This window comes from Dendrobates tinctorius, unplaced genomic scaffold (assembly GCF_039654945.1).
Source record: "Dendrobates tinctorius isolate UK_male_01 unplaced genomic scaffold, ASM3965494v1 ptg000064l, whole genome shotgun sequence".
Taxonomy (NCBI): domain Eukaryota; kingdom Metazoa; phylum Chordata; class Amphibia; order Anura; family Dendrobatidae; genus Dendrobates; species Dendrobates tinctorius.
This window is the reverse complement of record NW_027361732.1, coordinates 50,321,132-50,348,464: the sequence shown is the minus strand read 5'-3', so window position 1 is coordinate 50,348,464 and position 27,333 is coordinate 50,321,132. Positions and strand designations below refer to the sequence as shown.

The window sequence follows — 27,333 nt, the reverse complement described above, 5'->3', positions numbered from 1 at the left end:
TCCACTCCCCTCTGCCTGGATTGTAGCAATCCAATTCAGCCTGACGCCGTCCAGGAGCCATCTGCGGCCCCAGGTGAGAGTGAGCCCCCCATGCCTGGCTGGGCCTCCTCGCTATCTCAATCAGTGGCAGACCTCACCAGGGTGTCTCAGTCCCTGGTGGCCGTTCTTGATAAGTCGCCCCTGGACTCTTCAGCAGGGCCAAGCAGGTCCCAAATTGTTCCGTCTGAATCAGCCAGCGGTAGTCGCAAAAGACCCAGGCAAGATTCCCAGCCGGAATCCTCTCCTAGTCCCATCTCACCGCATAGCCCTTCTCACCAGTCTCCCTCTCGGGCCTCCTCTCCCGAGTCAGGGGAAGCGCTTTCGGACAGGTCATCTGAGGGGATTTTAGAGCTGGATTCAGACCAGGATGCAAGCATGAAAGTCACAGTGCAGGACCTCATTGCTGCGATCCATCATACCTTCGATATTGCTGACTCCCCTGCGAAATCCTCAGATCAGGAGGTTTCGTTCAGACGGGCAGAAACTCCCTCCAGGGTTTTTCCTTTCCATTCCCAGTTTGGGAAAATTTTTACCAAGGAAAGCGGATCCGACCAGACGCTTTCAAAGAGGAAAACGTCTCGGCATACTCTACCCATTTGCTAAGGAGCTCACGGACAACTGGTCAGCCTCTCCCTCGGTCGATCCGCCCGTGTCCAGGCTATCCAATAACACGGTTCTCCTGCTTTCAGGCGTGGCGTCCCTAAAGGATTCTAATGACAGGATTATAGAATCCCTGGCGAAGTCTGCCTTTGAAGCGGCTTCAGCGGCGGTGTGTCCAATCTTTGCTTCATCCTGGACAGCAAAGACCATAGCCACGTGGGCAGACTACCTTCGGCAAGGCATCTTAGATAAGGCGCAACCGGAGCATTTGGCCAATCTCGCCAATCAGATCTCCCATGCTGGGGACTATCTTCTCTCCGCTTCCTTGGATGCTGCATCCTGTGCAGTTCAGGCGTCAAGCAACGTTATTGCAATTCGACGTACACTTTGGCTAAAGGCATGGCAAGCGGACTTGTCTTCTAAAAAGTCCCTCACTAACCTGCCTTTTCAGGGGGTGCGCCTCTTTGGGTCCCAATTGGACCAGATTATTAAGGACGCCACCGGAGGCACGAGTTCACTCCTCCCTCAGTCCAAGCCTCGCAGACCCCCACTAAGGCGTCAGTTTCGACCCTTTCGGACTTTCCGCCGTTTCAATACGGCGGACAACTCCTCCAGCCAACAGAGACCGCAGGCTCGCCAGGAGAGAAGGAAAGTTTCCTTCAGACCCACTCCTTCCTGGCGACCCCACTCCTCCCAGGGCAGACCGTCCAGATCTAGATCTGGACGGTCTACTTCAGCATGACTATCATCGGGCACGCGAAGGGCCTTTCCAATTGGGAGGTCGACTTCTTTCCTTCAGGGACGTTTGGCTGGCCGCCGTGGAGGACGACTGGGTCAGGGAGGTCGTATCCTCAGGATACAAGATAGCGTTCGTCTCTCTCCCACGGGATCGTTTCTTCGAATCCCGGCCTCCAAAGGATCCAGCCTTGATCCCGGGGTTCTCTACAGCTATCTCTCCTCAGTTCCGGGGTGATTGTGCCCGTTCCCGAATCGGAGCGCTTCACGGGGTTCTACTCGAACCTGTTTGTAGTGCCGAAAAAAGACGGCGCAGTTCGACCCATCTTGGATCTCAAGCTGCTCAACAAGAGGGTCCCCCTTCGCCACTTCCGCATGGAGTCGCTTCGCTCGGTCATCGCCTCCATGGAGGAGCAGGAATTCATGTGCTCAATAGACATCCAAGATGCCTATTTACATGTTCCAATTTTCTCCGGACATCAGAAGTTCCTGCGCTTTGCGATTCGACAGCACCACTACCAGTTTGTCGCACTGCCCTTCGGTCTTGCCACCGCTCCCAGAGTCTTCACGAAGATCATGGCTGCGTTGATGGCTTTGTTGAGTCAGAGGCCTCGTTCTCTTCCCGTACCTAGACGATATTCTGATCAAGGCTCCCTCATTCCAACAGGCTCACCAAAGTTTGTCAATCGTCCTGGACACTCTTTCCAATTTTGGGTGGATCGTCAACAGGAAAAAGTCCTGTCTGGTTCCTACCCAACGCCTGGTCTTTCTAGGTCTTCTGTTCAACACTCGTCGGTCAAGGGTCTTTCTCCCACAAGAAAAGATTCTCTCTCTGCAGCAGGAAGTACGATCGCTGCAGACCTCGCGATTCCCATCCCTCCGTACAGCCATGAGGGTCCTGGGAAAGATGGTCGCGGCGATAGAGGCAGTTCCCTTTGCCCAATTTCACGCCAGGCCTCTCCAGCAGGCCATTCTGTTGAAATGGAACAGGTCGCCTCGGTCCCTGGATCGCCCTGTCCATCTTTCTTACCGGATCAAGCGGTCTCTCAACTGGTGGTTGTCGTCACCTCTCATTCTATCGGGTCGATCCTTCCTTCCCATTCACTGGCAGATAGTAACCACAGATGCCAGTCTCCTCGATTGGGGTGCTGTGTTCCGCAACCACACTGTTCAGGGTCGATGGTCGGATCGGGAATCAGCACTACCGATCAACGTTCTGGAGATTCGAGCGATCCATCTTGCTCTGGTCCACTGGGAAAGGCTCCTCAAGGGACTGCCGGTACGGATTCAGACAGACAACGCCACAGCGGTGGCATATGTCAACCGCCAAGGGGGAACGCGGAGTGTTTCAGCCCTGGCGGAGGTGTCCAAGATTCTTCGTTGGGCGGAGATTTCCGTCCCGACAATTTCCGCGGTTCACATTCCCGGCGTAGACAACTGGGCCGCCGATTTTCTCAGCCGCGAGGGTCTCGCGGCGGGAGAATGGTCCCTACATCCGGAAGTGTTTCATCTGCTCTGCCTTCGGTGGGGAACCCCGGATGTAGACCTCATGGCGTCTCGCCTCAACAGGAAAGTCCCACAATTCGTGTCCAGGTCTCGGGACCCTCTGGCAGTGGGCGCCGACGCCCTGGCCGTTCCTTGGTCCCAGTTCGAACTTCCCTACCTGTTCCCTCCTCTGCCTCTTCTTCCCAAGCTGTTGAAGAAGATCAAGGCAGAAGGACTTCCGGTCATTCTCATCGCCCCGAATTGGCCCAGAAGGTCTTGGTTCGCGGACATTGTCAACCTTCTCGCGGACGCCCCCTGGAAGCTTCCAGACAGAACAGATCTGCTGTCTCAGGGTCCGATTTGCCACCCCAATTCTCGGCCGCTCAATTTAACGGCGTGGCTGTTGAGACCGAGGTTCTGAAACGAGCATGATTTTCCGACCACGTAATCCAGACCATGATCCGAGCCAGAAAGCCATCATCTTCCAAGATTTACTACCGTACTTGGAAGGCCTATTTCACTTGGTGTGAGACCAATGACGTCGCGCCCATGTCCTTTTCGCTCCCTTCAGTCCTAGCGTTTCTTCAGGCAGGATTGGATGCGGGGCTTGCCCTCAGTTCCCTGAAGGGTCAAGTTTCGGCGCTGTCCATTCTGTTTCAGAAAACGTTGGCTTCCCGTCCTCAGGTTAAGACCTTTCTTCAGGGCGTGGCTCACACGGTCCCGCCGTACCGGGCGCCCGTGGATCCATGGGATCTTAATCTGGTTCTTGAGGTTCTGCAAGGTCCGCCCTTTGAACCCCTCAGGGATATTTCCCTTTCTCTCCTTTCTTGGAAGGTAGCCTTTCTGGAGGCCATCACCTCCGTCCGGCGCGTGTCGGAATTGGCAGCTCTTTCGTGCCGCTCTCCCTTTCTGGTTCTCCACCAGGATAAGGTAGTTCTGCGGCCTCCGCCCTCGTTCCTTCCGAAGGTGGTGTCCTCGTTTCACCTCAACGAGGATATCGTGCTCCCGTCCTTTTGTCCGAATCCAACTCATTCCCGAGAGCGGTCCTTGAACAAGCTGGACCTGGTTAGGGCGGTAAGAGTCTATCTGTCTAGGACGACTTCCTTGCGAAAGACAGAGTCTCTTTTCATTATCCCTGATGGAGCGCGGAAAGGTCACCCGGCGTCAAAAGCCACCATTGCTCGCTGGATCAGATCGGCTATCCTGGAAGCCTACCGTGTTAAGCGTCGCGGAGCCCCTCCGGGTATTAGGGCCCACTCTACTCGAGCAGTGGGTGCCTCCTGGGCGGTGCGCCACAGAGCTTCCGCACTGCAGCTTTGCAAAGCTGTAACATGGTCATCGGTTCACACGTTTGTGAAATTCTACAGAGTCCACACCTACGCTTCGGCGGACGCCAGCCTAGGTAGACGGATTCTGCAGGCCGCTGTGGTGAGTCCGCTGGCCTGATGGAAGTTTGTTTCCCACCCCAGGGACTGCTTTGGGACGTCCCAAGGTCTCTGTGTCCCCCAATAAGGCGAACGAGAAAACAGGATTTTTGGGTTGCTTACCGTAAAATCTGTTTCTCGGAGCCTTCATTGGGGGACACAGCACCCTCCCATGTTTTACAGCTCCTGTTTTTACTTTGGTTGAATGGTTACAGTTGAGTTGTTTATGTTGTCAACCTATTCTGTTACTTCTCCTACTGCTTTCTCACTAACTGAGGAATTCTCTGCCGGTCGGTGGGGTGTACACTGCGGAGGAGGAGCTATCTTTTTTAGTGCATAGTGTCAGCCTCCTAGTGGCAGCAGCATACACCCAAGGTCTCTGTGTCCCCCAATGAAGGCTCCGAGAAACAGATTTTACGGTAAGCAACCCAAAAATCCTGTTTTTTCGACCTTGCTAACTATGTTACTATTAAATACAGTAAAAAGTGAAAACGTTTTTAAAAATGGAAAGGAAAAAAAGTTCAAATCACCCCCCATTTTTTATCCTATTAATAAAAAGATTTTTTTAAATATACATATTCGGTATCGCTGCATTCATAAAAGTCCTATGAAAATATAAAATGCATTAATCCGATCGGCAAACTGAGTAACAAAATTAATTCAAAACAGCCAAAATTAAGTTTGTTTTTGTCCGCTGCTACATTGCAATGAAATGCAATAAGAGGCGCTTTAAACTGTAAATAAATAAGCCCTCTCACAGCCCCCCTTCATAGCCCGAAAAATGAAAATGTTATGGGTCTCGGAAAATGGCGACAAGGGCAATTATTTTTTCAATTACTGGGAAAAAAAAACACTAGACATGTCTGGTATCTGCGTACTCGTACTGACCTGGAGAATCACATGGAAAGGTCATTTGTCCATCTAGTTCAGCCTATATTCTGTCAGAATAAATCCCCAGATCTACGTCCTTCTCAAGAACCTAATAACTGTAAGATGCGGATTTGGCCCTGCAGATCCGCAGCAGAATTAGCTGCGTTGTACAGTGCCATTATATCCTATGGAAAATGGAAACCGCAGTGCAGACGGTGCGGAATTTTCAGCGCGGTTTTTGCTGCGGTTTCCAATCCGCAGAAAGAATTGACATGTCATTCTTTCCTGCGGATTCCGCTGCGGTTTGCCATCTGCTCCATTGTAGAGATGATAAACCGCAGGCTAATCCGCGCTGAAAAATCTGCAGACCAATCCACAGCGTGTGCACATACCTAAAGAATCCTCTTCTATGTTGGTGGAAAAACCTTCTCTCCTCCAGACGCAGAGAATGCCCCCTTGTGACCGTCACCGTCCTTGCTATAAACAGATCCTCGGAGAAATACTTGTATTGTCCCATTAAATACTTATACATGGTTATCAGATCGCCCCTCAGTCGTCTTTTTTTCTAGACTAATCCCAATTTTGCTAATTTTGGGTATTGTTGTTCCCCCATCTCCTTTATTAATTTTGTTGCCCTCCTTTTTATTCGTTCTAGTTCCATTATATCCTTCCTGAGCATCGGTGCCCAAAACTGTACACAGTACTCCATGTGCGGTCTAACCAGGGATTTGTACAGAGGCAGTATAATGCTCTCATCCTGTATATCCAGACCTCTTTTAATGCACCCCATGATCCTGTTTGCCTTGCCTAATAGTCCGCTTAGGATACTTTTGCTATACATAGCAGTGCATCAGCACTGCTATGATTAGAGAAAATCCTGATCTCTTATGAACGCCAGCCACATTCTGGCTTTCACAGGAGGATTGTAATGAGAGGTCATCAGCAGAACTCCGACTGTCACGGCAACCCGCGATCACAGGCGCTGCGTCGATGGGAGTATGGAACAGCGTGCCCCCTCCTGCTGATGTTAAATGCCGCTGTCAAAGATTGACAGCAGAGTCTACTGGTTAGCAGTCTGGCTGGCTGTTTCTGTTAGAGGCACATGATGGCTGATTAAATCAGCCATCATGTGCATGTAAGGATCCGGGCTCGGCGTGCGAGCCCACATCAAAGGCAGGGATATGACATAGGTTTACATTGTGTCATGAAGGGGTTTAAGAAATTTGGAAATCGTAAACACAAATATTGTGGGGAAAAATTAAAGATTGTTCATATGGATGGATTTGACCAGGCCCTAAAATTTTGTACTGGAGGAGTTTAAGCTGCTGCCAGAGGGTTCTGAATGCGATCACCGTACCGCCATAATAAATGTCCTGTTCTGTCCTTTCAGGTGTCTTTCCCAGAGTGTGTTAGGTGGGTATCAGTGGAGTTTGACCCCCAATGTGGCACCGCTCAGTCTGAAGATGTTTTGCGCCTCATGATCCCGGGGCGAAATGCACATATCTCAGGTTTTGGACCAAAGTTTCCTGTTCATGAAAACCTTAATTCCTGGGTTGAACTTAAGAAATTTTCAGGCTCCTCTGGATGGCCATCTGCTGTCTTAATACTGCCAGGTAAATTATAACGTGTTTTTTTTGGGTTTGCATAACTTGAAGGTAAAACAAATTAAAGAATACCAGCTATCTTTTCCGTGATTGACCTTACTTTTTAGGTGTGTTATGACTTTGTTTTTTTAAGTTTTTCTTGCAACCAAAGCCAAGGGTGAATTCCAATAAAAGAACTTTGTCTTTAATGTGCACTTGTTTCTCATTCACTGTACATTTCACAATCTTAAGCCATGTCTCCTGTTGGGTCTGATGGGAGGGAGCTCTGATTTGATTGGCATGCTTCCTCCAAATCTTCTGTCTTCGTTGCTTGGTATTCTCCTTCTCTGATAGATAGCATTATATTTAATCACTGAAACGTAGAGTGCTGCTGACCACCTACTTTCCAGCTAGGAAGGATAGAAAATGATAGGATGAAAAGTTTAATTTAAAGGTTGACCTTTTTTTTTTTTTTTTTCATAGGGTTCTTCAGTATTCACTACTTAAACATGTCTTTTTTTTTTTTTTTTTTTTTTTTTTTTAAACCCATATCTTTTTATTTGGTTTTAAGAAAATAACAGCAGTGTATACAATACTTTAGACTGACAAACATTGAAGTCTACATAGGGATTAAACCAACAGGAAATAAAATTACAACGTAACGTACAGGGTTGCATTCAACAGATTTCAAGGATCGCAATCATTAATGACTACAATTAAATTAGAACAATATTTTCTGGAGGATTCAACCAACTCTTCCAATTAACATTGAAAACTTGTAACTTATTATTTTGTGTGCTATCATTTTTTCAAAAGCAACATTTTTATTTTTTTGTAGCTAAAAGAACATGAGAGGCAATTACTCTGCCATTGGAGGGAATACAATGTTAAAAATAGTGCTAAAGAAGGAGATGGTTTTATTTTTTGGTGGAGTAGAGATGAAAAGTAAATGACCAGGAGGAAGTGATTACTAGACAGCTCCAAAATGTGTCGATTAAAGAACCTTTTTGGCCACACAGTTATGCCCGCAGAGTTGAGTAGAAGAGGGGAACAGAGTGACGCCTTATTGGGATGTAAGGGTATGTGCACACGCTGCAGATCTGCAGCGGTTTTGGCCCTGCGGATTCGCAGCAGAATTAGCTGCGTTGTACAGTACCATTATATCCTATGGAAAATGGAAACCGCAGTGCAGACGGTGTGCAATTTTCCGCACTGTTTTTGCTGCGGTTTCCAATCCGCAGAAAGAATTGACATGTCATTCTTTCCTGCGGATTCCGCTGCGGTTTGCCATCTCCATTGTAGAGATGATAAACAGCAGGACAAAACCGCAGATAAACCGCAGGTCTTTTGACTTGCGGATTTTGCAAAATCTGCAGACCAATCCGCAGCGTGTGCACATAGCCTAATACCATCTTAAAACTGTTTTCATGTAGGACTCAAGATAGGAGGCACATTTGAAGGTGTGAGCTGCAAAAACTAGTGAGCATGTCCATTAAATGCTCGAGAATGTTTTATGCAATGATTTTTCCCACAATAAAAAGGAGTCGACTTTATAAAAACACTTTTCATGTCTATTAAATTATATATGAGTTTTAGGCCCACTTTATTGGATTAAACATTTAAAAGAGTCACTATTAATCCTGAGTTAACCGTTCCCTCTGATATCGGAAAATGTTGTAATGCGTGTTCAATTTGGAGATATTTATACAACTCTTTATTGGGAATTTTTAAATGATTATGTAAATAAGCAAAAGAGAGGAGGTTAGAACCTTCATTCAGATATTTCACTACTACAGTGCCTCGTTTTTTTTCTCCTTCGTCTCATTGGGGGACACAGGTACTGTGGGGTGTATGCTACTGCCGTCTGGAGGCTGACACTAAGTATACAAAAAAAGTTAGCGCCTCCTCCGCCGCATACACCCACGCCCCGATTGCGGGCGGAAACCAGTTTTTTGCTTAGTGTCCTATGGAGGCACACGCAGTCTGGATCTCTCCAGACTATTTTTTTGCTTTCTTGCTATGAAGAGGAGACAGGGGCGACGGATCCTATTGAAAGGGTCTGATCTCCCCAAACCATCAACGGGCGAGCACGCGTTGAGTATCGTCTCCGCGTATCCTTTCCCGCACCGTGAGACATCTCTGGGACTTTTCCCCAGACATCTATTTTTCTTTTTTATTTTATGAAGATAAGACAGGGGCAACGCATCCTATTGAAAGTATCCGATTTCCCCAAACCATCAACGGGCGAGCATGTGCGAGTGTCCCTCCACATATCCTTTCCCGCGATGTGGGACATTATGCCAGACTTAGCCCTGTCCACCCCTAGGTGTTGAAACCATGGGCTTGCACAGAGGCACAAGACTAGTCTGTGCGGCCCCCACTGCTCCACCAACGCAAGACGGTGGTGCATGGCGGCGGACGGTCCCTCTCCTCGCCCCTGTTAGGCGGACGGAGTTTGGGTGCCTGCACCGTCCTAAAATGAAATACCCCAGGTGCCGCTACTGAGTGGCTGGAGTGGCAGGTATGGAGCTGGGGAGGGCCCTGGGCAGCGTTGTTTGGAGGAGCAGGGTAAGGGCTCACTCTATAAAGTCCCGTGAGGTTTTTCCACTGTTTATAATGGGGCTAGGGCTGCGATCTGCAAGCGCCTTTATCCCCCACCCTCCCCCCGCCTCTCCCCCTCCACCTTTTTCTCCTTGCCTCCCCTCCTCCCTCCTGGTACCTGCGCGTGGCTGTGTCCGGCAGGAAGCTCAGCAGGGCCGCAGACCTGCACCGTCAGCGGATGTGAAGAGAGCGGCATGAAGGAGCGGATCGCCGGGGTAGCGGGGCCGCCAGCGCTCGAGCGGGCGGACGGTGTCTAATTTAACGCGCGGCTTCGGCCTAGGCCGCGGATGGAAGTTCCGTCCCCCGGGCGTGACGTCATATCAGCGCCGCCCCCCGGGACTAGGGCGGGTGCTGGATAAAATTGTGGCCCCGGCTTCAGTGCAGGGTAGGCCGCAATCAGGAGAGCACTCGCAGCCTACCCAGAGGTGAAGGAGCGCATCGGAGGCAGACCCAGGAGCGCGGGGGGGACACACAGGAGCAGGGTAAGTCCGACCCCGTCCCGGAGCTACACTACGTGCATTAAAGGGTTACCCTTCTCCTCCTTTCCCCTCGAACTTTCATAAATTTGGTCTAATCAGCAATATGTCTGGGAAAGGAAAAACACACACGTTCCTTTATGCCGCATGCGTTTTCTGTGGGGTTATGTTCCCACGAGCGCAGACTATTAAGTTATGTGAGGCCTGTGACTCTGAACGCACCCAGGAGCCCTCCCCTGCGACAGAGCCCAGGGGTCTGGATCCCCCGGAATGGGCGTTATCACTCTCGGTCCATGGTTTCGCTTACGAAGGCGATTGAGACCCTTCAGGCCCCGGATAGGGGTAGAGACGACGGCTCGCCTGTTTGGGAGGGTTTATCCACCTCACAAGAGCCTCCGGTCTGCAGGGGCCGCACTCTCTCTAGACAGACGCATAGGAAGAGAACCCACACTGCGTCTCCGGGCCCCTCCGGTGCTTTGGCATCTGTGAGTGCGGCGTCTCGCTCACCGTCACCATTTTCCGGGAGCGAGCAGAGTTCAGGTTATGACGTGGAGGAATCCTTGGACCTGGATACTCCGGGGTGTCGGGAGACTGTAGACAGTCTCATTGAGGCTGTCAATCAAAGTTTGGGTATTGAGGAGGACGTCTCCCTAACCGCAGGTCATAAGGTGCCCTTTAAGAAGGCCAGGCGACCGCATAGTGTTTAGCACTCATCCAGAGTTCGAGGACATAGTGCAGCGGCACAGGGAACATCCAGACAAGCGTTTTTCGGGACAAAAAATGCTAGAAACGAGATATCCGTGTGCACCAGAGCTCTGTAAGAGATGGGCGTAATCTCCGGTTGTGGATCGCCCAGTGTCACGCCTGGCCTCAAGAACTGTCGGTGCCTAGTGTTTCTTCCATTAAAGACCCCATGGATCGGCTCATAGAGAGTTTAGACCGCTCGGTGTATGAGGCATCAGGATCAGCACTCTCTCCTTCATTTGTGTCAACATGGGTAGCCAAGGCCATGAGGTCATGGTCAGATTCTTTAAATAAGGTCCTACAGGATAGAGACCTGCCGACGGAAGTGTCTGAGATAGCAGGTCAGATCGTGATGGCGGGTGACTATTTAATCAATGCGTCCTTGGGTGCGGCTAATTGCGCAGCACTAACGGCGGCGAATGCAATCTCCATTAGGAGAGCCCTGTGGTTAAGGCTATGGCGGGCTGTTTCGATTTCCAAGAAATCCTTTGACTTCCCTGCCTTATCAGGGTAGCCACCTATTTAGGGAAAAATTAGACACTTATCTCAGATGCTACGGGGGGAAAAAGCAGCTTTCTCCCACAGCAGAAAATTAAACTGCCATTTCGTCAGCCTCAGGCACGCTTTTGAGCATTTCGCAGCCCCGGGTGGATAGCAGCGGCCAGTTCTTCCGCCCCAGCTCGCTACAACCAAGACAAGGAACGTCAGGTCACGTATAGAGCCAACCCGCTGGGCAGGATGGGAGGCCGCCCGTCCAGGTCAAGGGGGGCCAGGTCCCAGAGGCCCTCAGTGAAATGACTCGGGGCATCCGGTACCCGAAGACGGCAGAGTGGGTGGACGTCTACTCAGGTTCTGCCACGTCTGGGTCGCGGTGGCACGCGACGCATGGGTGGCGGAATTAGTGTCGTCCGGGTACAAAATAGATTTTGTCAGAGATCCTCCAAGACTATTTTTTTATTTCCCGGCTTCCCAAAGCAGAATCCCGGGCAGAGGCATTGCTATGGGGCCATCAAGGTACTGCAGCGCAACGGGGTCATTGTCCCTGAACCAGAGTGCAAAAGAACTCAAGGTTTTTATTCCAACCTGTTCGCAGTCCCCAAGAAGGACGGGACAGTAAGGCCGGTTTTGGACCTAAAGCTCCTGAACAGGTTCTTCAGAATCAGGCACTTTCGAATGGAATCTCTCCGTTCAGTCATATCGACCACGGAGCAGGAAGAGTACTTGGCCTCGATCGATGTCCAGGATGCTTACCTGCACGTCCCTATTTTTCCCCCGCATCAAAGGTTCCTACGTTTTGCAATCGATGGTCCGCATTTCCAATTTGTGGCTCTGCCTTTCAGGTTGGTCTACGCCCCCCAGATTGTTCACGAAGGTAATGGCGGTCGTCATGGCCATTCTATATTCTCGGGGCATAGTGGTTTTACCGTACTTAGACGACCTCTTAATGAAGGGTCCGTCCTTTCGGGCATTGCGACGAAAATGTCAGCATCACGCTGGATACCCTATCTCGCCTAGGATGGTTGGTCAACGGGAAAAAGTCGTCCCTTGTCCCAGCTCAGAGGATTTCATTCCTAGGGATGATTTTCGACACCTCCCGAGGGTTGGTAATTCTCCCTCAGGACAAGGCTTGAGCGCTCCGACAGGGAATTCGGAATCTTCAACAACCAGACCCTCACACCATTCGGTTCGGGATGAGGGTTCTAGGGAGGATGAGGGCGGCAATGGAAGCGATTCCGTTTGCCCAATTTAATCTTCGTCCCCTGCAGCACGCTTTCTTGACATCTTGGGACAAGAGTCCATTCACGCTCGATCATCAGTACAGGTTGTCCTCTCGAGTCAGACGGTCACTTCAGTGGTGGACGTGCGACTCCTCTCTTCAGGGAAAGCCCTTTCCCCCAGATCAATGGTTGGTGATCACAACCGATGCGAGTCTTCTCGGTTGGGGAGCAGTTTTCCGCCATCACACGGCTCAGGGGCAATGGTCGCATCAGGAGGCACGCCTCCCGATCAACTTGTTGGAGATTCGAGCGGTGCCGTTGGCACTGCAACATTTCCAGCACTTTCTAGCAGGACGTCCGGTCCGGATTCAATCGGACAACGCCACGGCGGTGGCGTACGTGAATCACCAGGGAGGCACGCGCAGCAGGGCAACCATGCGCGAGATAGAGCAGGTACTATGCTGAGCCGAGGGGAACCACTCAGTAATCTCAGCAGTCCACATACCAGGCGTGGAAAATTGGGCAGCAGATTTCCTAAGCCGGCAGGGTGTCGCGGCCGGGGAATGGTCCCTGCACCCTGAGGTCTTCCAGCAGATTTGCCAGCGGTGGGGGACTCCGGACGTGGATCTGATGGCCTCCAGGGAAAACGCCAAGGTGGCCGTGTTTGTCGCTCGGTCTCAAGACCCGCGAGCAATCGCAGTGGGATGCGTTGGTCCTACCATGGAACCAGTTTCGGCTCCCATACCGGTTTCCCCCGCTCCCACTACTTACAAAGGTCATCAGAAAAATCAAGACAGAGGGGGTTCCGGCAATTCTGCTGGCCCCGTCGGGCATGGTACACAGATCTAGTGCAGCTCCTCACAGATGTTCATTGGCATCTGCCGGAACGACCAGACTTACTGTCTCAGGGGCCAATCTGCCACCCGAACTCAGGGGCCCTGTGTTTGACAGCATGGCCCTTGAATCTTGGATTCTGACCCAGGCGTGGTTTGGGCGTGAAGTGGTTGCTACAATGGTTAGCGACCGGAAGCCTACCTCGGCGAGAATTTACCATAACCCTTGGAAAGTTTTATTTCATTGGTGTCGAGAGCACAGGGTTGCGCCACTGTCCTTCTCGGTTCCCAACATCCTGGCTTTTCTTCAGTCAGGCCTAGACGCAGGATTGGCCCAGAGTTCCCTTAGGAGGCAGATATCGGCCTTGTCTGTCCTCTTCCAGCGAAGGATCGCTACTAATATGCAGGTCAAGACGTTCGTTCAGGGGGTCTCTCATTTGGAGCCCCCCTTTAGAGCGCCTATAGACGCCTGGGACCTTAACCTGGTCCTGAGTGTCCTGCAGGAAGCTCCTTTTGAACCGTTACAAGAAATTTCATTATCATATCTTTCCAGGAAAGTCGTATTCTTGGTAGCCATAACTTCCATGAGGTGGGTCTCGGAGTTAGCAGCCCTATGTTGTAGAGCACCATTTCTGACTTTTTACAAGGATAAGGTAGTCCTTAGACCAGCTCCTCCCTTTCTGACAAAGGTCGTGTCCTCTTTCCACATTAATGAGGACATTGTTCTGCCTTCATTTTGTCCAGCGCCAGTACATAGGGTGGAAAGGGCGCTCCACACGTGGGACCTAGTGAGAGCGCTCAGGAGGTACAAGTCGAGGACGGCACCTTTTCGCCAGACAGACTTGCTGTTTGTGATCCCCGAAGGGCGCAGGAAGGGGCTCGCAGCCTCAAGGTCGACCATAGCCAGATGGATTTGTCTAACTATTCAAGAGGCTTACCGTATTAGAGGCACACCGATTCCAACAGGGATAGGGGCGCACTCTACTCGGGCAATGGGCGCCTCTTTGGCGCTTCGGCACCAGGCTTCGGCAGAGCAGGTATGCAAGGCGGCAACCTGGTCCAGCCTGCATACTTTTTTTAAGCATTACAATGTGCATACTCAGGCTTTGTCAGATGCGAGCCTGGATTGAAAAATTCTCCAAGCAGCAGTGGCACACCTTTAGACAGGAGGGCATGCGGCTTGGATCGGTGAGTTGACTTCCCACCCAGGGACTGCTTTAGGACGTCTGTTGTGAGTTCATTTTCCCCTTCACTACTGAGGCCCGAGGAACTCCCTCTTCTGGTGAAGAAAGGTAGTGAGCCTGATTGTCAGACACCTCTACATGCATCTGCTGGGTAGGAGATAGTGTTGCCATGCGCTCCACAACAGACCTGAAAAAGGTGTGGTTTGGCGAAGATCTTGCTTCTGAATGCATGGTTTGCAGAAGTGTCTTCACCTCCAGAATGCTGGAGTTGATCTGCTGAAAGCCTGTGGAGATTTGCTCTGACAAGACTTTTAGACAGTTCTGGAAAGATGCATTCAGATGCAAGAACTCTGGCGCATAACTCTTTTCCTGACCCCTCTGCCGCTGCCGCCCAGTACCCGCAGGTGTACTAGAGGTGGCAGGGGCAGAAGGGTGGGGTAAAGGGAAAGCGATCTCCTCACCAGCAGCTTCATGTAATGTAGGCGGCCACGATGCTCCTGTGCTGGTGGATGGGACAGATGGGTCGAATGTGTGGGAAGGCTGGGATGGTGCAGATGTACCGGGGCGGTCGAAGTGTCCCTCGGTGCCGGTCTCCTCAGGGATCGCCTCAGAAGGGTCCAATCGTGCAGGCTCCCGAGTGCTGCTCACCGTGCTGTGGAATAAAGAGGAAAAAAAAACAATTAAAATAGTGACATGGTATGGCCCTGCCTGAAAAAAAAAAAGTTACATCTAAACATTTTTTTGTCACATGTGGTGTGTAATATTTACCTTCTGGTGAGCATTGTCTCCCGGAGGAACGACTGGGCTCGTGCGTACTTGTACTTGCTCCTGCGTCCTCCAGATCCACTCGGGGCCCGCATCTCTTTATTGAACTCCTTCTTGAAACGATCCCTCACAGACCGCCACCGCTTCACAATTCTCTCCCCTGAAACGAGAAAGGACAAAGTGGTTAGTATACAACATCAGTGTTTCCCAAACTCCAGTCCTCATGGTCCCCAGGGGTCATGTTTTCAGGATTTCCAAAGTAAATAGAAATCCTGAACACCTGATCCGTGGGGACCACGAGGACTGGAGTTCGGGAAACACTGGTTTAAATCAAGCAACCGGTACTGTATATACTTACACTGTTTAATCTGGGCCCGAGCTTCGAGGTCCTCCCAGCGGTCCACAAGGAGCGAACAGATTTCCTCCCAGAGTCGTCGGGTAACGATAAGGTCAGCGTGGCGGCGGTCAGCCATATTCCAGAGCGGCTCCCTTTCTCTGACGAGATCGATGAGGTGGTCCACATCAATCCCTCCATCCTCACCGTCAGAGTCGGGAGCACGCTGTGAAGGCTGTTAAAGAAAAAGACAAAAATAACATAATTAGCCTCCACAAAAGAAATGAAATAAAAAGTGCAAAAAAACAAAGCAAAAATATTTATACTTACACGCTGGTGACCGCCGCGTTGCTGTCGCCGACGACCCCGGGAGGCACTGCGAGGACCTCTTGGCCGAGCACCAGATTGGGAAGACTAGAGAAGAAAACAAAAAATGTTATGTCTTTGGATGTAGGCATTTGTTTGCTGTGTGTGGTCTGCAGAACATTGTTTTCTATGTGTTGTGTGTAGTGTGATGTTGTGTTTCTGCGTTTGATGCAAAAAACTTACCAATTGTGAGCCCACTCCAAGTGTCTGTCCACCCCTTCCTTCTTCTTCTGGGAGCTCCTCTTCATCTTGTGATTCCTGTTTTGAAATAAAAGGCAATGAATAGACATATATTACAGAGATGATGGATTTTGGAAATAAAAACTTACCGTCAAACGCTGACGATGCGAGGGAGGGCTCCCAGAAGATGATGTGCTGTCTTCCTCATGGCCAGACTCCATGGCTGTGGGTGGTGTTCCTGCTGCTGCCGCCATTGCTGCTGCTGCTGCATCTATTGGGCGGCTGTTGTATAAAGAGAAACAAAGGGCCAAAGAATATCTTTATATTCCATAGCCCTAGTTTGGAGGAATGGGGGATTTGATAATTACCGTCTCTCATCTGCTGCTGGACTCCCCTCCTGTTGTTCAGCATGCTGCTCCATTTGGGATGGTGCTTCTGCAGATGTCTGCTGCCTTCTTCTGCTCCTGGTTCTTGGCTTGGGTGGCATGTTGGGTGTGGCTGAGGGTCCCACTGTCTTGCTTTTATATATGTCTTGTGGGCAGAGCTACTGAGCATGCTCAGACCAAAAAAACCGGATCCGGCTGTCGCCGGATCAGGCGCATTGCGGCGCTCATAGGCTTTCATTGTATGAAAAAGCCGGACACGCCGGATCCGACGTGTCCGGCTTTTTCGCCGGAGACAAAAAACGTTACAGTAGCTATTTTTTCCAGACGCCGGATCGCGTCACATTGCCGGATCCGGCGAAAATCGGATGAAACGCATGGCCATCCGGCTCGATCCGGCTCTAATGCAAGTCAATGGGGAGGAAACCGGATCCGGCATTGCATTTCGCCGGATCCGGTTTTTGTCAAAAGCGCCGGATCGCGCCTGACGGCGAAAACCTGATGTGTGAAAGAGGCCTTAGCTTTTTTGAAGCCTAGCGTCTTCAGGGCCTTTTTTACTGTCAGTTTGTTGGCTCTTATTTTCATAGGGTTTTTCACGGATTGCAGACAGCAGCCTTCCTGTCCTTTCCTATCTTAAGCTAGTGTGGGCCCCATCTTTGCTCAGTCTATCTTTCTGTCTGTGTTTTGTTCTTTCTTCTTGCTTCACCGTCATATGTGGGGGGCTGCCTTTTACTTTGGGGTCTGCTCTGGGGCAGTTTAGATTTCCCTTTCTGTCTTTAGGCTATGTAGTCCTCCGGCTGTGATCGAGGGGCCTAGGGCATCGTAGGAACCCCCCACGGCTACTGCTAGTTGTGTTGATAGGTTCAGGGGTCTGCAATCCGATAGCTGCCAACTTCTCTGGTTTTCTGGACTTAGCTAGCATTTCTATTTTTGCCTCCTACGGTGACTCAATCATAACAGACGTCCCATAGTACCTGTACCCCCCAATGAGACGAAGGAGAAACATGGATTTTTGTGAGTACTCACCGTAAAATCCTTTTCTCCAAGACGCTCATTGGGGGACACAGCATCCACCCTATGAGCCAGTTGGCTCTTGTTTATTTAGTTAGTATAATTCCGTTTTAAAGGTAGGGTGGTCCTTTTTCAGACATATGGTATTCTGCGTTAAGGCTAATTTGTTTTGTGTTCTCCTACTGCTGTTGCACTAAACTGATTTTCGCCCGCAATCGGGCCGAGGGTGTATGCGGAGGAGGAGCTAACTTTTTTTTGTATACTTAGTGTCAGCCTACAAACGGCAGTAGCATACACCCCACAGTACCTGTGTCCCCCAATGAGCGTCTCGGAGAAAAGGATTTTACGGTGAGTACTCACAAAAATTCATGTGTCCATTCTTTAATATTAAGGCCAGGTTCACATAGCGTTAATGCAGTCCGTTCAACGCATAGCGTTGGCGGACTGCGTTAATGCTACTCCCTAACGTGATCACGTTAGCGCAGATGCTCCATCTGCGCTAGCAGTGACTGACCCAGAGCGCGTCCGAGGGTCCGTCACAGAATGACGGCACATCGCTAACGCATGGCGATTATGACATGCGTTGGCGATGCTGTCAGGGGCAGATAGCGCTGCCACCCAGGTGGCAAGGACAAAAGCTACAACTATGTGCAGGATTCTTACCCACTGTGCGGAGGACGGAGCGATAGTGAAGCGCCCGATTCCAGCAGGACCTGCGATCACGTGACCGCGCGTCAGGGAACTGGGCGGGACTACAGCCGAGCTCCTGCAGCGCCGAGAGTAATACTGGTAACAAAGCGGCTCAGAGAAATAACAGTAGTCAGGCAAGCAATAAGGTCATACACGGGGCGGGAGGCGAAGTACAGGAGGGATATTCAAAGGAAGGTCAAGAAGTAGCCAAGGGTCATACACAGGACGGGCAGCGTGGTACAGAAGGGATGCTCAAAGGGGAAGTCAGGGCGTAGCCACAAGTCATGCACAGAACGGGAGGAAAGGTACACAATCAGCAGACGAGACGTTAACCGTGACAGGACCGTGTCAAGCACCAAGCAGACAAACAACGATTAGCATGAAGCACAGACAAAGCAGGGCCAGGCACACTCAGCGAAGAGTATTAACGACAGGGGATGGCTCTACCATGAGGCTATAAGAACCCTCCCTGGATTCACAGAGAGGCTTTCCATGTTAACTCTTACACCACCTAACCTGACGTCTCAGTAAACCATGACAGATGCGGACGTCTGTTGGTGTGTTAGCGCACCCGTTACATGGCGTTAATTCTGCTATGTAACGGACTGCGATAAACACAGCTCCCTAGCGCAATGTGGACCCAGCCTAAGATCTGTTATTAAGAGTTCTAAGGATTTCAGTGGAGTTATGGACATAACCGGTGCTGAGGCTAGAGAACCTTTTTTATGGAGTGCTTTCCAACTAGAGATGGATGACAGTGTCAGAGGAAGAGCATCTATCTTTTTAGTTGGAGCAATCAAAGATGCACTAAATAGAGCTTTTAGATTTATAGAGACCACACATTGTGATTCAATTTGAACCCAATTACAAGTTTTATTTCCATTCCACCATGCTCTAACTTGATCTAATTGGATAGCTAGATGGTAATCATGGATATTAGGGAGGTTGAGCCCTCCAAATTTCTTAGGTCTTTTCATAAGGTGATTAGATAAGCGAGGTGTTTGTTCTTCCACACAAAAGTGCTTAAGATTCTGTTCATCTGACAGAAAAAAAGTGTTTGGGAGGGAGATTGGAACAGTTGGAAACAAGTATAGTAATTTGGGTAATGAGAACAACTGAAAGGCTGCAACACGTCCCACCCATGAAAGCACGTATTTGTCTATTTTATTTAGGTTAGAATTTAAACAAAATGATACTCGTGCTGTGAATCAATGGAGAATAAAAATATATATAGTTACCTGTAGGATCAAGGCAATAAACTCATAAGCATTAGATGTTAGAAGATACTGAGTATTGATGGATCAGACTACAAAAAGACAAAGCAAAACATAAGTTTTAAATCTGAAAATGCAATGTCATATTAAAAAAAAAAAAAAGTGTGAAGTGTCCAGGTTAGACTCTAGTGACTAAGAGCATGGTCGGTATTGCATTCTAATAGTTCATTAAAAACACCTACCATATAACTATGCAGACATAAATAAAAACAGAAACAAACACACTGGGGGAACCATAAAGTGCTATAAATGTAACTTGCACATACCCCCACTGTGACTATTACCTCTGAATAGGAGTGCAGTGGGAAAGGCCCGGTGGTTCACTAATGTGAACAGACTTTTAAGCTGTAGATTCACCGCCGTCAGCGGACTTTTAAGCAGTAGAAGCCAGCGGCATATACTTGCTAATCGTTTAGGAAGTCTCTCAATCAGTAGATAAAAAACAAATAAAACACCGAGCTCTGTTCCGGCCGGTAACAGGCTCCAGGTGCAGGCAAACGTCCGATAATTCTCCGATAGTGATAGATCCCGCGTGAATTGCGTGAGAGCAGGGAAAAGAGCATAGATGATCGCTCACCAAAGTAGACACAGTCCAACGGCGGTCAGCATACCAGCCGTATTATAGATTGTAGACACCCGCGGTCAGCGTGGTGTGAGTCCAGCAGGAGGAATCCATGCTATTCCGAAACTAGTTGGAATTTTGGCTCAAACAGCACTCTTGTTATCAGACATCACGTGACTGCGCGCCTCACGTGATCTGGATTATCATCGCAGGTCCTGCCGGACTCACACCACGCTGACCGTGGGTGCCTACAATCTATAATACTGTAAAGTATAGCGTGGCACTACTACAAGGTGCACAAGTAGGTTACCCAGACCCAAGTGAATAATAAAGTAACTTGGCACTCAACTGAATGATCTTTTTTGAAAATAAGTTTTACTTAGGCAACAGCAGCACTTAAGAAGGAAATGTTTAAGGGGCCTGGCAGCTGACTGAAATGGCCGTGAGTACAGAGCTCCCTCTCACCAAGAGCCAGTTCAGCAACCTAACCTAAATAAAATATATATAATATACCAACGGCGCTAGTGTGCAGGGTTGATTCAGCAGCGAGTAAGAAACCCCCACACCACCAGGGGTGAAAATAAACAATTTAAACAAAATGATACTCGTGCTGTGAATCAATGGAGAATAAAAAAAATATATATTAACCTGTAGGATCAAGGCAATAAGCATTAGATGTTAGAAGATACTGAGTATTGATGGATCAGACTACAAAAAGACAAAGCAAAACATAAGTTTTAAATCTGAAAATGCAAAGTCATATCCAAAAAAAAAAAAAAGTGTGAAGTGTCCGGGTTAGACTCTAGTGACTAAGAGCATGGTCGGTATTGCATTCAGTTAATTAAAAACACCTTCCATATAATTATGCAGACATAAATAGAAACAGAAACAAACACACTGGGGGAACCATAAAGTGCTATAAATGAACCTTGCACATACCCCCACTGTGACTATTACCTCTGAATAGGAGTGCAGTGGAAAACGCCAGGTGGTTCACTAATGTGAACAGACTTTTAAGCAGTAGATTCACCGCAGTGAGCGGACTTTTAAGCAGAAGAAGCCAGCGGCATATACTTGCTAATCGTTTAGGAAGTCTCTCAATCAGTAGATAAAAAACAAATAAAACACCGAGCTCTGTTCCGGCCGGTAACAGGCTCCAGGTGCAGGCAAACGTCCGATAATTCTCCGATAGTGATAGATCCCGCGTGAATGGCGTGAGAGCAGGGAAAAAGAGCATAGATGATCGCTCACCAAAGTAGACACAGTCCAACGGCGGTCAGCATACCAGCCGTATTATAGATTGTATAATAAAGTAACTTGGCACTCAACTGAATGATCCTTTTTGAAAATAAGTTTTTATTGTGGCAGTCACAAAAAAAATAAAAAATAACATTTGTTGCTGGCATCCCACACCCATGTCGTTTCAGCGATGGCTGCAGTGCTCACGTGACAAGTCAGCAGTTGTTAATGGGCTGCCTCGCTCACACTTCCCTCACTGCAACTCGATTGTCTGGGGAAAGTGTGAGAAGCATAGTAGCAGCTACTGATCGGCTGCAGCGCTCTCGTGACATAGCACAGTTATGTGCAGGAATAGTGTGTGTGTGTAATGTGTTTTGTTTCAGCAGGAAAAACCCACCGCGTGTTTTCTTCGTATATGAATGTGTCTTAGGCCACTAGATTTGCTAATGTACATAGACTTGATAATCTCCTGATTACCTATCATTTTTGTTTCTATAATTTCAGGAAATGAGGCTTTGTTCTCTCTTGAAACTGCATCAGACTATGTTAAAGATGAAAAAGCCTGTTTTTATGGCTTCAAGTGTTTTGCTATTGGATATGAATGTAGTCCAGGAACTGATGAGGTCAGTATCATTACCAATCATTACCACAGAGTTATTAGGGGCACAAATATTAATTGTCAATATTATATCAGAAACAAGTGTTAGGATAGCAATCGTGTCGTATAGGTCAGACATACTGTTCATTTCAATATAAGTGCAGCAATGATTAGATGAAATGTACTTGCATATTTCACTGTACATCAGGAACAATAGGATAGCTCCTATACCACAATAGTATATTCTTCATTAAACTGTAGCTTGCTACATTCGCGCTGATCAATGGGGCCTTAGACTGCCTGTCTGCTTTCCCTGCCTGCGCTTCAGGGACCTCACTCCTGCACAGCTCGGACTGTGGTCAGCGCTGTGCAGCAGTGGGGATACCATAGTGCAGACACATAGCTCTGTGAAAATCTCAGATTCAGCATTCTTTCCTGAAGAAGAAATGAGCACTCAGAAATGAAAGTGCTCCACAGATCCAGGTCTAGTACTCTTTCACTGTGACTGCGATATACAAAGACTGTGGGCCCTATATGAAGACGCTGCTTCCCCTTTAAACATAGTTGAGAGATTTATAAGGCCAGGTTCATATTGCGTTACAGCAGTCCGTTCAACTCATGCGTTAACGCTACTCTTTTTTCTTATCGCGTTATGCGATCGCGCTAGCAGTGACGGACCCTCGAACGCTGCAGACCGCGTCCGAGGGTCCCTCACAGAATGACGGCGCATCGCTAACGCACGCCAATTATGACATGCGTTAGAGATGCGCTATGTTATGGCCATCTATGGGTGCGTTAACGCATCCGCTACATATCGTTAATGCCGCTATGTAACGGTTGAGTTAAACGCAGCCCCCTAACGCAATGTGGATCCAGCCTAATTCAGTTACTGAGTACAGATCTATGTACTTTTTAAAGGGTTCGTGTCACCTCCAAAAACTAATTACATGCTCGTATTTTGTGTTTAAACCTGTCTTGCTGGCTGAAGCTGCAGCTACTGGGAGGAAATGATGGTAGATTCTGCCTGCAGCTGCTGGCTTCCCGTCATCCTTGCAAAGCAAGGAGCTGTTAATTGCTCATGGTCTACAGATAAACCCTGTGTGTTATAATCTGTGGAAAAGCATTTCCTAACTGGTTTCACAGCTGCTTCATTTTATTCTGTGGGTCGTTGGTAAATGCAGGATATTCTAACAAGAAGTGATGTCATTTCTTACTCTGTCGCCTAATTGGGGGACACAGAACCTTGGGTGTTATGCTGCTGTCCACTAGGAGGCGACACTATGCATAATCTGAAAAAGATTAACTTTGGCTCCTCCTCTGCAGTATACACCCCTGGACGGCGTCAGCCTTCTCCAGTTTTGCTTAGTGTCGCAAGGAGGCACACCTTTTTTCTTCCGTTTTTTTCCTTTTTTTCACGGAAATACAGATGAAGAAAAGTGGGTCTCCAGCGAGACTCCCGGCATGGCTCCCTCCTCGGTCCCCTATTAGGGGTACCCGGTTGAGGTCGAGGTGGTTTTTTCCCCATGTCGCTCCCTCCCCAGTCCCTCGGGTCCTGGTTCGAGGTCGAGACCCCCCTCCTTCCCCAACCCCTTTAAGGGGTCTGGGTTGAGGTTGAGGCGAGGATGAAGACCCCCTGACGGTGACAGACGCACCCTCCCTAATCCCCCGCAGGGGGTATTAGGTTGAGACGCCTCAGGTAGGGTCGGAGATCAGGCAGCATTCCGCAGCTTCCAGGGACCCCAGGCCGGCTGAGGGATCCTGTGGGGGCCGGGGGAGGGTGCGGACTGGATGGCACAGCAGAAACAGGACTTTTGATGCGTCCCTGTCTCTGCAGCAGCAGCGGCTCCATAGCCCTTCGGGGGCCCCCCATACAAAAACCGCTACCCCTGCTACCCCCACCGCTATCCAGTCGACTGTTCTGGGGGGGTCTGGTACAAATCCGCCCCCCCCCCCCCGGACTACCGCGCCGCTCTGGAGCCCTCCTGGGCATCAGGCTTCAAATTTAGACCGCGGCTTCGGCCTAGCTGAAGCCGCCGCCTTTTCCCCGCCCCCCGGCCCGCCCCCCGGATGACCAAAATGACACACTGGAGTGTCATAGAAGGGGCGGATTGAGGCAGAAAGGGCGCGTTTTTACACAGCCCAGCGCGCCCTTTTCAGCTCTCCTCCCTCTCCTCAGAGCCCCGGTGGCCATTTTTTCTGGATGAGATCCAGGAGAGAAGCATCACAGCGGTCTCCGGGGGGCACAGAACTTGGATCTGTCGGCGCTGGACCTAGGGGCACACCGGTGGGGTAAGCTCACAGCTGGGTTCTCATTACTCAGCTGTGAATCTATACTTCCTATAAGGCTTTCTGTGGGTTCCCTCTGCGTAGCCACCCCTGTACGATCCCTAATAGCTAGCCTCTGTGCACTATGCCGGGCTCAAGGAAGAGAACCAGGCAGGAATGTTTCTATGCATTCTGCACAGCCTGCAAAGCCACGCTCCCTAGTGGCAGCACGTATCCGCACTGCCGGGACTGCATCCAGAACTCTGGGTCAGAACCCCAGGGAGTCCCTACTGACGCTTCAGTGTCACATGCCACGCCGGAATGGGCAACTCAGATGTCTCAGTCTATGTCACAGTCCATAGACAACCTAACTGCTACATTGCTGCAAGCTCTGCAGAGTCGGGCCCCGGCTATGGACGGTACACAGCAAACGGACAGCTTGTCTCAGGAACATGCTGCTTCCGACTCTCACAGACGTAAGCGGACTCACAGGTCTCGATCACCTGAGTCGCACTATAGCACAAGGTCGTCCCCCTCTAGGGAGAGACAGCGTCATTCCAGATCTCCTGGGCAGTCCCCTGCCACAGACAGACAGTGCAATTTACCACAGGGATCCCCCACCACAGAAGACCCCCGCCCCAGGTCGCCCTCCAGGGATCACCTTAGTGAGGCACAAGATTCGGAGGGCATCTGTGACTCCGACTCAGATAATGAAACGGTCAGGTCCGTGGTACCTTCTCCCCCTAGCAATACAGCGCTAGTTGAGGACATAATTTCTTCTATTCATCGGGTGCTAAAAATCCCAGAGTCGCCCCCGGAAGTCCCAAAACATAGGATTTGCTTCGAAAGTGTTCAAAAACCACCGAAGGTCTTCCCTAATCACGATGAATTTCAGAAAATACTTACCAAACAGTTTGCGCAGTCTGACAAAAAATTCGCTAATCGCAAATATCTGGAAGCGAAGTACCCCTTCCCACAGGAAGACACCAAACAATGGGCAGATCCACCTGAAGTGGACCCTCCGGTTTCTAGGCTAGCAGCGCAGACTTTACTCTCTCTGCCGGATAGCTCAACCCTCAGGGACGCAGCAGACCGGCAAGTAGAACGCATGGCTCGTTCTATTTTCGAAGCGGCAGGCGCCTCTCTGGGCCCTGCGTTTGCTTCAGTTTGGGCAGCCAAGGCCATCCTAGCTTGGGCCAAAAGACTACAGGAGGGTCTTCAGGCTTCAAATCCTGAACTCTCGGACGAAGCGGTCCAGATGGCAGTGGTAGCAGACTACATGATTCATGCAGCCCTGGATTCCGCCAGAGGTGTAGCGGGAATAGCATCAAACGCCATCACGATCCGACGCATCCTCTGGCTGCGAGAATGGAAAGCGGATGCGGCCTCAAAGAAGTCCCTCACGCGACTTCCGTATTCTACTGGTAGACTTTTCGGCGAAAAGTTGGACACCATGATAGCCAATGCCACCGGGGGTAAGAGTACCTCTCTCCCTCAACTGAAACCGAAACGCACGTTTAAACGAAGAAACCAGACGCGATTCCGATCCTTTCGGAATTCCTCGGGCTGGTCCGTTTCGCGCCCAGTGCAAAACCGCAACCGTTCTCCACGCAGAGACAACCCACGGACGCAGCAGCGACCGGACAGGGCTTGGCAGTCGAAAGCAGGCCAAGCGAAACCCAAGGGAGGAAAACCTCAGAATTTCACTTCATCATGACTCGAGACCTCCGGAAGACACCCCACCAGTAGGCGGCCGTCTTTTACTCTTTCAGCAAGTCTGGCTGCCTATTACAGAAGACAGGTGGGTCAGGGAAATAGTGTCTTCCGGATACAAGATAGAGTTCACTTCCGTTCCACCGAACCGGTTCTTCCTTTCTGTTCCTCCAACACCACCAGAAAAGGCTCGTGTCTTCCACCAAGCGGTTTCCTCTCTCCTTCAATCAGGAGTTGTGGTACCGGTTCCCGCGAACGAGAGATTCCGAGGATTCTACTCAAATTTGTTTGTAGTCCCCAAGAAAGGAGGCGGCGTCCGACCCATACTGGACCTAAAACAGCTCAACAATTACGTACGAGTCCGTCATTTCCGCATGGAGTCCCTCCGGTCCATCATTGCATCCATGGAGCAGGGAGAATTCCTCGCCTCCATAGACATACAGGATGCGTATCTCCACATACCAATTGCTCCCGCCCACCAAAGGTTTCTCAGGTTCGCGGTCAACCAAAACCACTACCAGTTTGTCGCCCTTCCGTTCGGACTCGCCACGGCTCCAAGAACGTTCACCAAAGTCATGGCGGCCACCATGGACGTCCTGCACTCAAGAGGCATTCTAGTCGTCCCGTACCTGGACGACCTCCTCGTCAAGTCTCCCACTTTCAAAGACTGCGAGGTCAGTGTCTCAATCACTTTAGACACTCTGAGTCGCCTGGGATGGCTAGTCAACCTACAGAAATCGTCGACCATCCCAACTCGGACTCTAACATTCCTGGGAATGGTATTCGACACCGCCAGGGGCCTGGTGCTCCTTCCCAAGGACAAGACATTGGCCATCCGTCTTGGAGTTCGCACACTCCTTCGCAGTCCTCCTCGATCTCTCCGGTTTGCCATGAGAGTCCTCGGCCGGATGGCAGCAGCAATAGAGGCAGTGCCATTTGCCCAGTTTCACCTCAGGGTCCTTCAACTAGCCATACTCAGATCTTGGGACAGGAACCCCTTCTCCCTCGACAGGGAGTTCAGGTTAACGTCATCAACCAGGAGGTCCCTGCATTGGTGGCTCAAACCAACCTCGCTTACACGAGGGAAGCCATTCCTCTCAGGACAATGGAAGATCCTGACTACCGATGCAAGCCTGACAGGCTGGGGGGCGGTACACCTACATCACAGGGCACAGGGCAAGTGGTCACCGAGGGAAGTGACATTGCCCATCAATGTTCTGGAAATCAGGGCCATTCTCTTGGCACTGAGAGCCTTTCATCACTTGCGTGCAGCCTCGCACATACGGATACAGTCGGACAATGCCACGGCTGTGGCATACGTGAATCACCAAGGCGGGACCCGCAGCGCCCAGGCGATGAGAGAAGTGGCTCATATCCTCCGCTGGGCGGAAGACACAAGGTCGGTACTTTCTGCGGTACACATTCCGGGTGTAGAAAACTGGGAAGCCGACTACCTCAGCAGGCAAGGAATGGACTCGGGGGAGTGGTCTCTCCATCCCGAGATTTTTTACCAGATCTGTCAACGATGGGGAACCCCGGATGTGGACCTAATGGCATCCCATCTCAATGCCAAGGTTCCCAATTTCATGGCCAGGACACACGACCCGCGGTCGCTCGGAGCGGATGCCCTGGTCCAGGACTGGTCCCAGTTCCGACTCCTG

General features: G+C 50.1%; 1 protein-coding gene across 13 annotated transcripts in view; it reads left to right on the top strand.

The window, feature by feature from the left end:
• The window catches only part of MYCBP2 (MYC binding protein 2), a 439,899-nt gene that overhangs the window by 227,223 nt on the left and 185,343 nt on the right, over nt 1-27,333 (top strand). For all 13 annotated transcript variants that reach the window (XM_073580415.1, XM_073580420.1, XM_073580409.1 and 10 more), the window contains 2 exons: nt 6,544-6,766; nt 21,601-21,719. In XM_073580415.1, the coding sequence (XP_073436516.1) occupies nt 6,544-6,766; nt 21,601-21,719 (342 nt within the window). The remainder of the gene's footprint in view (nt 1-6,543; nt 6,767-21,600; nt 21,720-27,333) is intronic.